Source organism: Trifolium pratense, linkage group LG7, assembly GCF_020283565.1.
Source record: "Trifolium pratense cultivar HEN17-A07 linkage group LG7, ARS_RC_1.1, whole genome shotgun sequence".
In the NCBI taxonomy this organism is placed as follows: domain Eukaryota; kingdom Viridiplantae; phylum Streptophyta; class Magnoliopsida; order Fabales; family Fabaceae; genus Trifolium; species Trifolium pratense.
This window is the reverse complement of record NC_060065.1, coordinates 54,839,558-54,854,225: the sequence shown is the minus strand read 5'-3', so window position 1 is coordinate 54,854,225 and position 14,668 is coordinate 54,839,558. Positions and strand designations below refer to the sequence as shown.

The 14,668-nt window shown below is 33.6% G+C and overlaps 2 protein-coding genes and 1 non-coding gene across 10 annotated transcripts; 2 read left to right on the top strand and 1 right to left on the bottom strand.

Annotated features, from left to right (window-relative positions):
• The first annotated feature begins 407 nt into the window (after positions 1–407).
• LOC123895679 (ankyrin repeat-containing protein At5g02620-like) lies at positions 408–6,498 on the top strand. The gene is made up of 4 exons (XM_045946153.1): positions 408–419; positions 3,428–3,719; positions 4,329–4,738; positions 5,620–6,498. The coding sequence occupies exons 2-4, from the start codon at positions 3,428–3,430 to the stop codon at positions 6,496–6,498; spliced, it is 1,581 nt and encodes a 526-aa protein (XP_045802109.1). The 5' UTR covers positions 408–419.
• Positions 6,499–7,499: 1,001 nt separating this feature from the next.
• On the bottom strand, positions 7,500–13,378 carry LOC123895678 (probable NOT transcription complex subunit VIP2). Of its 8 annotated transcripts, none has more exons than XM_045946150.1 (15): positions 13,041–13,378; positions 12,883–12,953; positions 11,891–11,999; positions 11,634–11,812; positions 11,443–11,491; positions 11,116–11,328; positions 10,583–10,792; positions 10,374–10,469; positions 9,532–9,620; positions 9,232–9,417; positions 8,648–9,073; positions 8,489–8,541; positions 8,357–8,398; positions 7,928–8,072; positions 7,500–7,831 (listed from the first exon to the last, which is right to left on the bottom strand). In XM_045946150.1, the coding sequence occupies exons 2-15, from the start codon at positions 12,898–12,900 to the stop codon at positions 7,772–7,774; spliced, it is 1,875 nt and encodes a 624-aa protein (XP_045802106.1). In that variant the 5' UTR covers positions 12,901–12,953; positions 13,041–13,378; the 3' UTR covers positions 7,500–7,771. The 8 variants fall into 8 exon arrangements, with proteins under 8 accessions (XP_045802106.1, XP_045802107.1, XP_045802105.1 ...); XM_045946151.1 differs by having other exon boundaries at positions 13,053–13,375; XM_045946149.1 differs by having other exon boundaries at positions 10,583–10,810; positions 13,041–13,354.
• Positions 11,891–11,971, top strand: LOC123900218. The gene has a single exon (XR_006805871.1). It is a non-coding gene; the product is annotated as a small nucleolar RNA snoR35 (small nucleolar RNA).
• Positions 13,379–14,668: the final 1,290 nt, after the last annotated feature.

The window sequence follows — 14,668 nt, the reverse complement described above, 5'->3', positions numbered from 1 at the left end:
TACCAAGACTGTTAAACATAAATGAGACAAACAAATAAATTTTTGACTGAAAAAACAAATAAATAAATAAATTTTAATTTAATAAACTCCTGGACGTAGCTTCTTCTTGTGTGGATTCCTATTGAGCCTCTCCCCACGGTGGTCCCAATGAGAACTTCTCTCCATCATGGTGGGGATACCCGTCGGTGTATATTGTTGCATTTAATATTTAAAGTTCAAGTTTGTCTTAATAAAAACTAGTGGCCAGTGCCCGTCTGTGTTGCCCAATTTTATGAAAATCAAATGTGTTAAAAAATATAAATGATTTGATGAAAATAAAAAAGCATAGAAGTTACTTTTTATTTGACAGAAGAAGTTACTAAAATAGAAGTTAAAAAAATGTGGAAGTTAAGAAAAAATAAAAAAAAATAAAAAAAACTGTTATGGGTATTATGGGAATTACAAAAAAAAGCTACACCAAAATTTGAGTATTCCCTTTATTATTAGTATAGATACCAACTTTTACAAACTTTTTATTTAACAAAAATGCCCGGTTTATTTATTTCAATTAGTTAAATTTAAGGTTTAATTTGGTGGAGGCTTGACTTAGTCTTGTGTGTAGTTTGGTCATTTTAAGTATTTTTTTGAGATATTTAAGTATATTAACTTATTGCATAAAATAAGTCTTGTGTGTAGTTTGGTATTTTAAGTATATTAACTTATTTTTAAGTATATTGACTGGATATTAGTTTAGAATATAAAATATATATTCATGATATTTAGAGGATCATGCAAACATTTTTTGACACTATGTCTATGTACACTATATTTATTTCTCAAAAGAAATAGCTAGCTTAATTTTTTTTTGTACATAGGTGAAATAGTAAAGTTATTGGAAACTCACACACACAAAGTGGAGTGACCCGGCTTTGAATCCCGGTCATGGCGTCCGACCTAACAATTTCGTTATTTCTGTCGGTTGAGCTAAAATTTGGGGACAGCTAGCTTAGGTTTTTTTTATTGGGTTTTTCTGATAAGATTTTAATAAGACATATGTTGTTTAAGCCCTTGTCTATTTATCGTGCGTTTTGGTCTAGTCCCCATGTTTTGTAATTTTCCTCCTTTTATCTTTATTTTTATCTAATAAGGCATGCACCTTTGCCTATTTAAAAAAAAAAAAATTGTGTACAGCTAGCTTAATTACTTTAACTTTAGGTATATAAAAACACATTTGACAAATTTATTAAATTACATACTTATATTTTTCTAAAAATGTGATTAGTATGATCACAAGTAATGTAATAATGAATTAAAAGGCGTAAAATGAGTTGAGAATTAGAGATGAAAAGTGATAATAGCAATATGATATATATGGTTGATAAATAAAGTGCCTTTCATGTTATATAACATTCGTTTGCCTAAAAAAAACCATGTGATGAACCCCACCACCACCTAGGTTAACATGTGCACACAAAATATGCATTAAATTTCCAACCCCATATAGAGATTTAATGTGAAATACTTGGTATATGTGAGTTCATCATTAAAGTTCTAACGGCAACGGGTTAGAATTCTTACAGAGATAGTGAAAGGAACACATTACAAGGTTCTAATCATTCACCACCATACCGACCTAAATGGATTTTTATGTACAACTAGCGTAAATCATTTTTACCAAGAGAAGCATATGGTTTGTAGTAGTTGAACAACAACATTGCTTGATGAGTAGACTCTTCAGTTACTGTTAGCTTGGTTAAAAAGGGTACCCCATCAACCGTTGATCTCCAACCTATCTTGGATGATATCCACTATTCTCTCGGACTCTAAGATTGAATTGTGCAAGTATCTCATAATTATAAAGAGAGTCTTGCTAACAGTGCCGCCTGGACACTTGTTAAGAAACTAAAAAGAGAAATAAAATAAAAAATTGTGCATTGAAAGAAACAAAATATAGTGTATGTTTGGAAACTCGTGTTTCCATGGTGAAAAGTGACGGCAACTCTCAAATGCTACCTCACATAGCTCCAACTAAAATTGCTTCTAATGATAATCCACTCTGATTCCAAACACACCCTCAAGCTTTTAAGGTGTTAGTTACAAACTTTCAAGAAAATATTTCTTAGCATTTGCCCTATAAAAGAAATCAATAGTTGTGTTGATCTTCTTGTAAACTTATCATAATTCTTTTGATTTGAGTCAAGATCCTCTCCATTTTTACCATTACTAATGTTTTGAAAATATAAATGCAATAATATAATATTTGGTAGGTACAACTATTTAATATATATTTGAAGACTATTCAAAATTACAGTAACAGAAAGGATCCCAACTCCTTTTAAACTATCGTGGATTCTCTTCCTCTTCTCAATCATAAGATGCACTTTTAATATAATGCAATGCAACATCTCTAGGCTTGGATCTTAGTTGCTTTTTTTTTTTCTTGAATAAGGACCACCATCTAATAAAAATGTCGCACCTTCTAACAATTTTATTAATTTTTTCAATGTGTATGCAAAAACTTTAAACGACGCTCATTTTAAGATAGATGGAGTATTAAACCAAGCTTGTTCATTTGGACCCTATGATCAACATCAAACGGTGTAGATGCAATTGGCTAAATGCAAGTCACCACCAACTCGCGCCAATAGAGAGAGAAAAAGAAAATCCAAATGTGCACTGCGTGTGTGATTCTGTTATTTCAGTTTCTTGACATTTCATTGGCCACACACAACAACCTGCGTGTTTTGTCTCTTTCTTCTCTCTCTCTCAAACATATTTTTTTCCGAATTATTTCCGACACCATCACCAGATTCACCACCACCTTTACAAATGTTGTTTCTTTCAAAATCGAATCTTTGTTCTTTATAGCTTTCACGGTGGTAGAAAGAAGCTTGCACAAAAGGGTTGAGGAGGTTCTTTCTTCAACCCAAGGTTTAATTTATTTTCAAGTTCGTTTCTTTTCTTTTTCCATTCTTTACCCATTTGGTTTTTCTCTTCCATAATGATCATTCGACCAATACAATGAATCCTTTTTTTCTAGTCTTTTTCCAATTTCTGTTTCTTGGGTTGTTTTGATTCTTTAGAATATAATAATATATGAAGCATGGACATCAGAAACGATACACACGTCGACACCGATAATAATTTGAGAAAATAATACAATTCATTGTAATCATAAGTGTCGTGTCGGTGTTTGACACCGACGCGTGTCCGACATCAAGACACGCCTAATCTGATAAGTGTATGTGTTTCATAATGCAATTAAAAAAAATACCTAGGTGCAATGTTTTAAACCCTTTTTTATGTTTTTGTGTTGTGATTAGATTCCACAATGATTTGATAAAGTAATTAGCATCACAAGATAGGAAATTTGAAGATGGGTGAATCCAATAATGCAACATCAATGGTGCAGCAACAAGCTATGAATGTGAGCACCCCAAGAAAAAAGATGACAAAACAATTGACAGGAAAAAGGGATGATACACGTTTGCATTCTGCAGCAAGAGCAGGGAATTTAGATATTGTAAGGGATACCCTTAATTCTGCCGAGGAGGATGAATTGCTTGAATTATTGGCTAGGCAGAATCAAGATGGAGAAACGGCTCTTTATGTTGCTGCTGAGTATGGTTATATTGATGTTGTTAGAGAAATGATTCAATATTATGATCTTGTGGATGCTGGAATTAAAGCAAGAAATGGTTTTGATGCATTTCACATTGCTGCCAAACAAGGGGATATAGGTATATTTTAATCATCTTTGTTGTTTATTTGATAGTTTCATTTGATTTTTATAAATGAGTAAATAGGCATTGTAGTACTTGAAATTGTAAGGGTTGATCAATTTAGTCCCTTAATTTTAAAGGTCTGTGTTTGTCTTGATCAGTGTTGTCAGCCGCATATCACGGAAAATAGTAGTTTGTTCAAATTCTGTTATGCTAGCCGCTATATGACAGCAATTTTAGTACATGGCATATCTCGGAACAGTAATATAATTTGTTCAAATATCACTACGCTATAGCTCTATAGTATTGTGATAGCCGCTATTTGACAACATTGGTCTTCATACCGCCCGAGATTACTCAAGTCAATATTTAGGTATTTCGGTGGTTTTGTTTTGATAAAGAGACTAGATTGATTGATGTTCTTTAGTTTAAAGAGCTGAATTATAATTTCATGAACTCCAAAGGCTTATTAGTCTAGTGGTAAAAAGACAGGTCTTGAATCCGAGAGGTCCATGATTCGAGCCTTGCTAGTGTCTTCCCTGCATTGGACTGAGGCACCATCCCCTCACCCTAAATTTTTGTAACCAAAAAAAGGGAAACTCATTATTTGTATTTACCTTGTTGCAGATATATTGAAGATCCTTATGGAGGTTCATCCTGATTTGTCAATGACAGTGGATCCATCAAACACAACAGCATTACACACAGCTGCAACCCAAGGACATATTGAAATAGTAAAATTCCTACTGGAAGCTGGAAGTAGTTTAGCAACCATTGCTAAAAGTAATGGGAAAACAGCACTTCATTCTGCTGCAAGAAATGGACATTTGGAAGTTGTGAAAGCACTTGTTGAGAAAGAGCCTGGTGTTGCAATAAGGACTGATAAGAAGGGCCAAACAGCACTTCACATGGCAGTGAAAGGACAAAATCTTGAGGTAGTGGAGGCATTGATAAAAGCAGATCCTTCAACAATAAACATGATTGATAATAAGGGAAACACTCCATTGCATATAGCAACCAGAAAAGCCAGGGCACAGGTAAATTATATAATGCTTGCAAAAATTCCATAGATACTAGTTACTACGAACGTGTTTGGATTGACTTATTTGAAATTACCTACTAGCATAAGCACTTGTGAAACTTTTTGAGAGAGCTTATGAAAACAGCTTTGGCATGTCTATTAGCATTTTCAGCTTATTTTCGTAAGCTTTCCAGAATAGCTTATGAAATAAGCTTATCACTTATATAGAAACAGTTCGACTTGATTTTATCTTTTATTGTAGAAATAGCTTATATACATAAGCACTTATATGACAAACACTTATGCTATAAGTGTTTAACTAAGTTGTTTATCCAAACAAGACCTTATCTACTGGTATAAGCACTTGTGAGAGAAAAAAATTATGATATGTCTATATGTTGTTTTCGAGTTATTTTTGCATATGCTCTTCAGCATAGCTTATGAAAACAACTTACATGTATGAAAGCAGTTTAACTTCACTTTATCTTTTGTTATATTAATAGCTAATATACAAAGTCATATATGATAAACGTTTAATTAAGTTGTTTATCCAAACGAGGCCTATATATTGGGGGCATTGCCCAACTGATATTTGAAGAACATCAAATATTATATGCATAATATCATATATTTGATGCCATATCATATACTCACTTCGTGATAAAATATAAGCAAAAACATAAACCATATACATTAATTATGCAATAAATCGTAAATTTTTGCTTATATTTTGTCACGAGGTGAGTTGTATATGTTAAAACGATATAACTAAGTATTGCCTCCACAACTTCAAATTTTGAAATCTGTCATTGACAACGGATAGGGAAAATTATTGGCAACTCTTTGTTTCCTAAAGACTAAGGGGAGAGGCTAAAATATCTTAATTTGATTGTGCAGATTGTAAAAATGCTTCTAGGACGGCAAGAAACAAATCTAAGTGCTGTTAACAGATCAGGCGAAACAGCAGTAGACACTGCTGAGAAAATAGGGAACCAAGATATCAAAGCCATTCTATTAGAACATGGTGTTCAAAGTGCCAAATCCATAAAACCACAAGCAACGACAACAGCTCGCGAGTTAAAACAAACCGTAAGCGACATAAAGCACGAGGTACATTACCAATTAGAACACACGCGCCAAACGCGGAAACGTGTTCAAGGAATCGCGAAACGTATCAACAAGATGAATACAGAAGGATTAAACAATGCAATAAACTCAACAACCGTTGTAGCAGTACTAATAGCAACAGTTGCATTTGCCGCGATTTTCACTGTCCCTGGTCAATTTGTTGATGATCCAAACAATATTCCAGAAGGGATGACACTTGGTGAAGCAAATATAGCTCCACAAGCACCATTTGTAATTTTCTTTGTGTTTGATTCTATTGCACTCTTTATTTCTCTGGCTGTTGTGGTTGTTCAAACTTCGGTCGTCGTTATAGAAAGCAAAGCAAAGAAACAAATGGCAGCTATTATTAATAAGCTAATGTGGATAGCTTGTGTACTTGTTTCTGTGGCATTTTTGGCATTGTCATTTGTTGTGGTTGGAAAGGAAGAAAAGTGGTTGGCAATTTTTGTTACCATTATAGGGACAACTATAATGGCTACAACTTTGGGAACTATGTTGTATTGGGTTATTAAGCATCGAATTGAAGCAAAAAATTTGAGGAATATAAGGAAATCTTCAATGGAAAGCAAGTCAAAATCTTTTTCAGTGACTGCTTATTCAGATTCTGAGCTGATGAACAATGATTTTAAGAAAATGTATGCTATTTAGGAGTTATTTACTAACTTTTTTGTTTCAATTTACTTTTTTTTTTTTTTTTTGCTTCTCCAATTTAAAGCACCTTGCTCGATGGAACTATATTCAACTAATGTGGAATTTCAAATGTATATCTCTCAAGAAAGGACTAAATGTAAACGATGTACTAACCAAATCATAATAGTAAATAGTCCCATTTTTGTACCCCCCCAAAAAAAGTAAAGTCCCATTTAATCTCTGCGCTGTGCCCCGGATATGCCATTTCCGCCTAACCAGAATCTATTTCTTGACATCTGGAGTTGGCATATCAATGGTTTTCTACTCATATTAGTCGCGACTTTGTGGTTTATTTCAGAGAGCTCTCTTGTGGATAAAATGTACAAAAAATCGGTTGTAAATCCTTGGTGCTTAAGATTGTATTCAGCCATCTGGTAAATTCATATACTACAACATTGTCTATTGGCATGTTTATGCTCTTTATCTTCCTTGTGGCCAATGAAAGCAGATTATGTTTAGGGAAAATTACAACCGAGCTACCAGTTATCTTAAATTTATAGACCACATTCATGATCCAGAGTTCATTTTAGAGACATTAACTAGAGTTCATACAGAGACATCCGATTATTTAGAGACATTGACTAGAGTTCATTTTGACAGCTACTATTCCCCCGAGATTTTAAAACAAAAGATTCAGTTGTTTGCTGAAAGTAACCGTTCAAGCTTATGTTCCGCAAAACTGATTTCAGAGACATGCTAATATGAATATTGAGTGACTACATCCGAAATCATGTCCTGCAAGAATAGGTAAATCGGATGTTCTATAGTCTTGTGGTAATATGCAGCTTCTAATTAAAGGTAGCACCAGTGTAATCATTTCATTTTCACTGTCTCTGTATACTGATTATCGAAGAGACAATCAAGCTACTCCATTTTATTTCCCTATTTGAGGACCATATTCCTCTCCAAAACATACTAACATAACTTTATTTATGTAGTAAAGGGCAACTACCAGACACTGCATACTAACATAACTTTATTTATGTATTCAGATATATATGGTGCATTTGACAAACAGGAACAGCTAGGTTAGGTTAACCTGGCGTCTACTCTAATAACTACAATTCATATTTGGGCCATGAGATAACAGCTCTCGGTGAATCGAGATTTAATAAAATCTAAAAGAAACAACATATTGAAGTTACACTAATACTTAAATAAAATGGCTTCCATAATAACAAATTATATTCATACATAAAAAGCTTTACAGTGAAGGTTTTTTGTCCACTCGTCAATGTTGTGGCAAAGACGGTCTCTTTTCCACATGTTCATAATGAAGAACAAAATTATCCTGAAAGAAGCATATCCATTAGAAGCTAAATAGGACAATTACACTGCACACAAAAAGATACAGAGCAGTGAGAGCAGTATGTTTACAGAAACTCACCCTCCGGACTGTTTCAAAAGTGTTTGGATCAAAACAATGATAAGATCCTCTCTCGTATGTGGGTGTTTTGACAAGCGGCTCCACGTTGGGAACTCTTATGTACCACATGCGATGCTCTTTGTGATAAAACCACTTTTGTTCGTACCTGAGAGCAACAGCAGTAGCTTGTTGGTAATTTTTTATTGATAAAAAAAATAACTGACTATTTTAAATTAAAGAATAACCATGTGGATGAATGGATAAGAATTTTCAGTGTGGTTGATGTGCTATAACCACATAGCAACTCAAAAAACCACTCACAGCTACTTATTTTAAATTAAAAACTCTCGCCAAGAATCTATGAACATAGTTATCCAGGAAAAACTTGGAAACAAGGCCAAAACACACAAAAATAACACAACAAAAGGGTGTATGTGATAGAATGCATACAGTTCATCTGCGGCATATAGCTGTGCTTCATCTTTGGGCATGCTGCAATAAAAGATCAAATTTTAATTACTACTGTTATTATAACAACATGGAAGCATAGTGAAATTGAATAGGATTGATTTCAAAAGGCACCTGTAAAATATGTAAAACAACGTTTCCAAATTAAACTTCGAAAAATATCCTTTCTGCATCACATAAAAGAATTAGCCGAAATAAAAAAAATAAAAATGAGAACAATGTAAGGACGATGAAAATATATTATTATATAAAGCCAAAGAAAGAACGTCTCACATGTAAGGCAGGAGGTGGTTTAGCATAATAACATTGAAGCACACTAAACTCTGGATCACCTTTAGCTGGTTCCTCAGACCAAGGAGACCCAAAAGTCTTGTGAAGATTTTCTGAAGAATTCAAATTCAACCCAAGTGTTGTAAGATCGATTCCAAGAGCAAGAGATGTCAGATCAGGATCACTCATCCTGATTACACTTAACAAGCCAAGCAAACCAAATGGATCAGGAGCAGATTGTGCAGTTTGCATAGACTTCATGCCATGATCCCTAAAGGACTGATTTACAGCTGACATTTGCTGAAGGCGAAATTGGGACTGGTTCTGGTGTTGTTGATACTGCTGGATGAGCTGGTCATATGAACCCGTACCAGAAACAGTATTTGGAGAATTTAGAGGCCTTAATCCAATCCCAGGAGGTCCGCTGGTCTAAACCAAAAACCAGAAGTAATAAGAACGTCAGAAACTTTGATTGGAATATGGAATTACAGTTCAATCGAAACCTCGTATCACAGTTTAAAAAATAGAGATGTATTCTCACACAAAAGCAAGTGCCTTGTTTCATTTACATTAGGAAAGTCGTGTACCTGTGAATGATATGTAGAGTTTGAAGACGGAAAAATATCCGACCCGTGCAGATGAAGATCTTGATTGTTCACAGATGAAAAAGAGACACCACTGTTACTGACAGATGGAGCATGCTGCTGCTGTTGTTGCTGAGCTCGGTGTGATGAATAAGATCCTCCCAAATTGAAACCGGCTGACCTCCCCATCTGCAGAAAGCATACAGATAAGTTAGAGAACAGATTTTGATTGATCCAATAATATCATAAACAAGGATAAGAACACAGAAAATATATGTTAATATTTTACTGTATGAAACTCACTGAGAAATGCTGTGATTGCATCATTGACATAGCATTGTCATGAAGTTGTTCTTTCTGGTGCATATCCATAGTAAAATCTCCATTACCACCTGTATACAAATATTGTCATAAAAAACAAATGTCAAAGCCAATTGACTAACCTTTGTAAATTAGATTCTTCAGTTCTGCGAACAAAGTTGAACAACAATAATTAAAATGTCATCAGATACGAACTACTGAGATGTAGCCATCAAATATTCAACAGTGCAAAAGTCATAAAGCTTTCACTCTTCTACAACAATAGGAACCATTAAAGCATCCTTGCTAAATGTATAACAGGTCAAACAGATATATACTACCTCCGTTTCAAAATAGTGTGTTTAAGGTTTTTGCACACATTAAGAAATGTAATTATGTTGTCAAAAGACATGACAGTTTTACTAAACTAAACCTATTAATTATCGGTGTTTCCCATCACCATAAATGCAAAGTGTAATGCTTTGGGAATAGTGTCTATCTATAGTAATATAATTACAGGGCACAATTGGAATATTTTACAGTGAAAATGACATTCATTTTGAAACAATTTTTTTTTGTTAAAGTGACACTCATTTTGAAATGGAGGGAGTACCAAACACGGCTATAATAATTCCTGTCAAAAATACAAAAAAAAAAATGGAGACAACACAAGAAAAAACTGATGAAGCTAAAATGCATATATAACCCCAGGAAGAGAGTATAAATTTCGTGCTAAAATGTATAACCCCCAAAACAAGAAAATAACACAACTAAGGTGCAAAATTTCCTAACAAGAAATTTGTAACCAATTAGCTCACAAAGATCAGTATATTTATGAAAAGTACCTTTGAATCCTGGTAAAGCTGGGAAGTCTTCATTTTGAATGCTAAACTCTTGGTTTTGTTGTACAATAGGACTAAGACCCTGTTTTCGTAAAGAGCCTGCAATGCAATTTATAGATTACATTATTCTTTATTGTGGATGGTGAACAATATATTAAGATTTGTAGATGGTGAACAATATATTAAGCTAAACAATATTTTCCATCACACACCCAACTGTCCTTGAGGGCCCCCAGCAGAACTAGGACGACTTGATAGTGAAGGGAAGTCATTAGGGTCGAAGGGTGAACTGTCACTGGAATTTAAATCATTCAACATCCCCATAGAGTTCAAGTGATGTACTGCTTGCATATGGCTTTGTGAAAGTGGACCTCCAGCACTGGGATAAGAATTTCCTAGCATTGAAATTACCTGAGGAGATCCTGAATCAAAAATGAGGTCTGGTTTTGTGAGAAAAAAGTTCAATACAGCTTCATGAGATTCAAAAATGAAAACTCGAATTTAATATATATAGGTGGATGTCTAGGCACTCAAACATGTTATCTAATGCAACAAAGTACATACTAAGAAATAATCAAATTAATATCTGGTAAAAGAGTGCAGTATAGTACTATGTTTCCCTGGATAAATATAATTTTATATGTAAAATAATATATAAAGTTCGCCTCAATATAATTGGATATGTCTTAGGAGAAATATTACTTCCATGTCACTTTAATGCACTTGTTACTACCAAAATATATACCTTGTGGAAGCACACCGCTCATCAATCGATTTTGTCCTTGCATGCCTAAACCAACAGATCCGCTGTTTCCATTTAAATTGAGACGTGAAGCAAGACCCGGAATGGACAATCCTCCAGAGCTTATCCTCCCAATGTTCCCTCCAGCAACCATGTTTCCCATCGAACTTGTTATCCGAGGACCTGCATTTCCCAAAATTGGGGATACTCCCAATCCTGGAACAGCATTACGGTTACCAATTGCAGCAGAAGTTGGAAGAATCCCAGGAATAGAACCAGCAACTCCATTTGAGCTACTGCTAAAACCAGGATTTCCTACAACACTTATACCTCCTCTACTGTTGACTCCAGATTGTCCGTGAGAGCTTCCATGAGATAGCTGCAAATATGATATATAAACATATGGAAATACTTTAAACTGTGCACCAGTAGAAAGATAATGAAAGACAGAACAGTTCAGTATGCAAAAATAGCTCAACCATTACTCTCAGAGATGTTCAAACACGGGGATTCACACGTACCTGTGACAGAGCACCAGGTAGATTATTTGATGTAAATCTTCCACTAGAAAGGCTTGACGCAGGTTGTTGAACCGCTCCAGTTGGCATGCTATTTATTGTTGAGTTTCTTGATGTAAGAGTACTGGGCATGTTGGGAATGTTAAAGCTCCCGTGCATGTTGTGCAATCCCTGAATACCACCTGCAGCAAAATGGTAGCGATTACAAAACTAAATAAATGAGAGGATAAAAAGGATTAACTCCATCAAAATATTCCCACCAGTGTGCTGATAAATTGGGGAGGCTGCACCAGACTGACTAGAAAATGATGTAGTAAAAGACCGCCCAGCACCGTCTGGAAGATTTGAAGTAGATCCGTTCAGAGAAGACTGCAAACAGAACTCTGTTATAATTTACATCAACGGTGAATGAAAGGCCTAAAAAACAAATCAATATCTGACAAAAATAGTAATATAATGATGAAATGCTAAATAAAAAAGTTGCATTCCTTCTAAGTGATAAATCCAATATGCCTAAGGCATGATATACAGAACATGGAATTGAATTTTACTTGAAAATAGGTCATTTTCGGTACAATCCTAAAAATGGTTAGCAATCAAAAGACTCTTGTAGAATTTAAATTTAGGAAATGAGAGTATTTGACTAGTATTTTATACTTATTAGGACTTGCCTAAGATTTTTATTAACTTTGGGTAAAAAGTACTTTACAGATGACTATTATTCAAACTATTTGCAATAATTATAATATACCAATATTTCTTTCATGTTCTTCTCTAACTGCATAAGCTAATATTTGGGTTGGCTTAGTGGTGTTGGCTTGAGACCTTGGAGTGTGCTCCTCTCAAGGTCTCAAGGTTCGATTCCCCCTGGCTTTAAATGGGCCCCACAAGTGGGCGGTGGGATGGGTCCCCTCGGATTAGTCTGTCCTTGGGCCGAATACCGAGTTTTCAAAAAAAAAATGAATTGGTTTCTGCTATATCAAAATCAAAATGTTGCCAAAACATTCTAATTAGAAGTCAATACCAAAGAATGTCATCATGCAATGCATTTGAATATAAATGATTAGAATGTTAAGAAAATATATAATCATGAATATCAAGGATAAAATCATATAAATCCTAGTAAAAGCCATATACTTAAATGTAGCATTATTAAACAAAGTATTCAATGAAAATGAACCAAAATTCAAAATTATAAGATAAACTCTTGAAAATAGTTTCTTGCTTGTTCAACAGGGCATAAGGAGAATACATTAAGTAAGCCGGACATTGCAGGAATTTCAACAGATCAAGCAAAAAATCATCCCTACGCCAATCAAAAACCTGAGAACGATAAAAATGTTGAAGAAATAGCATCAGATTTAATATAACTAAGTTGTAAAACTACTAATTCAGTAACAAAATAAGCACCAAAGTTCACACTTGCGAAGATCGCGAAAAAATTGAGATCGATCGATTTGAAACGATGATTAAGAAACTGAATTTTGAACCGGTTTGCGTAACTCGATTCCCTTAATCCACGACGGAGAATCACGAAACCCTAGCCTCCGACGAATTTCCGGTGGTTTTCGAAAATTAGAGTCTCCGGTGAGTTGTTGCCGGAAAACACGGTCCGTAGAGTGATGATCAGATCGGAAATGGAAGAATTGAGCTGCCGTGGACAAAAAACAGACAAGATGGGGAAATTAGGGCAAAATGATTTAAAATTGGGCTATTGTTTTGTTTTGGGCCTATTTCTTCAATAATTCAAATGCATAAAATAATTACTAGTTTTTTTTAATAATGAAAATTATTTAGTACTATTTTTTTTGTACATAAAATTATTTAGTACTCTTATCTAACACATTAATGAATGAATGATGTTAATATTCACCGATGATATATGAACACATCATTTGATGTGGTTGATATGTAAAGGTGAGAATAGGCTAGGTCGAGTTAGGCTTTGTCAAATTTGAGTCTGGCCTGTTAAAAAATTGAAGGCATGTGGCTTATCATAGGCTTATCTTTTAGGCTTGAGTCTACCTTTTCAAAGCCTAATATGTGCATGTTAGTCTGTTTAAAGGTCTATTTCACATGAATATATTTAAATAAATAATTATATTTATTTTTAAACTAATAAATCAATTTCCTTTTGATATTTAACGTGATATTTTAAAGACTTTGACTATATATGTCATCATATTTCAATTTTAGTTTATGATAATACATTTATATATGTAAAAAATTAATGTAGATTAATAAACTTAAACTACCGAAAAAAGTTAATAAATTTATAATTTAATCAAAATATAAATTTTAACATATAAACAATAATAGTAATAAAAACATTATCATATTAACTTAAATAGACTGGCTTAGTAGGTTAAAAGGTTTTTTTAATGGTCTGCAGTCTTACCTATTTAACTAAATAGGCTTGTAAGAAAACTTTGGTATGCTCTACTTAAAGAAATAAGCTAGTCTAGCCTGAGCTTATGTATACTAGGCCTTAAGGCCATGTAGGTCGCACCGGCCTATTATGCTTAATTAATTTTGTCCAAGCACTTTTATCAATTTAATTTTCAGTTACATCCATATATATTTTTTATTACGAAAATTACATCAATATATCTTAAAATAGTAGTATTTTACTTTTCAATTGTCCGTATGTTGGTTTTAAAAGTTAATTGAGTTTAGGTAAAGTGTCTCGCTATTTAAACATGTTATGGCACACATTAGTGTGGTATTATCTATCTCATCTCATGTAATTGTTGGAAGAAAAAAAATTGATACAAGTTAGGGTTTGGTTAGAATTGAGAGAGTTTTGATGAATTCTCATCAGTCGTTATTTTTAGAGTCTTTTTAATTAAGTTTTTAATATAATTTTATTAGCTTAGTGTTTAATTTAGAATCATTTTAAATAAATTACAATTTTTGGTTTATTGAGTCAATTAAGTATTTTTCTCTATTAAAATAATATTTGGTGTAGTTTCTATTTTCTTGATTCAATTTAATAGGTTTATGGTTAAGTGTGGTACAAATAGTAAAAAAAGAGAAAG

Coding starts and splice junctions, on each gene's coding strand:
- LOC123895679 (XM_045946153.1), top strand. CDS start 3,428: ATGACAAAACAATTGACAGGAAAAAGGGATGATACACGTTTGCATTCT. Junction 3,720..4,328: donor TGCCAAACAAGGGGATATAG/GTATATTTTAAT, acceptor ACCTTGTTGCAG/ATATATTGAAGATCCTTATG. Junction 4,739..5,619: donor CCAGAAAAGCCAGGGCACAG/GTAAATTATATA, acceptor TTGATTGTGCAG/ATTGTAAAAATGCTTCTAGG.
- LOC123895678 (XM_045946145.1), bottom strand. Junction 9,621..10,373: donor AGCTTTACCAGGATTCAAAG/GTACTTTTCATA, acceptor ATTTGTATACAG/GTGGTAATGGAGATTTTACT. Junction 7,832..7,927: donor CTTTTGAAACAGTCCGGAGG/GTGAGTTTCTGT, acceptor TGCTTCTTTCAG/GATAATTTTGTTCTTCATTA.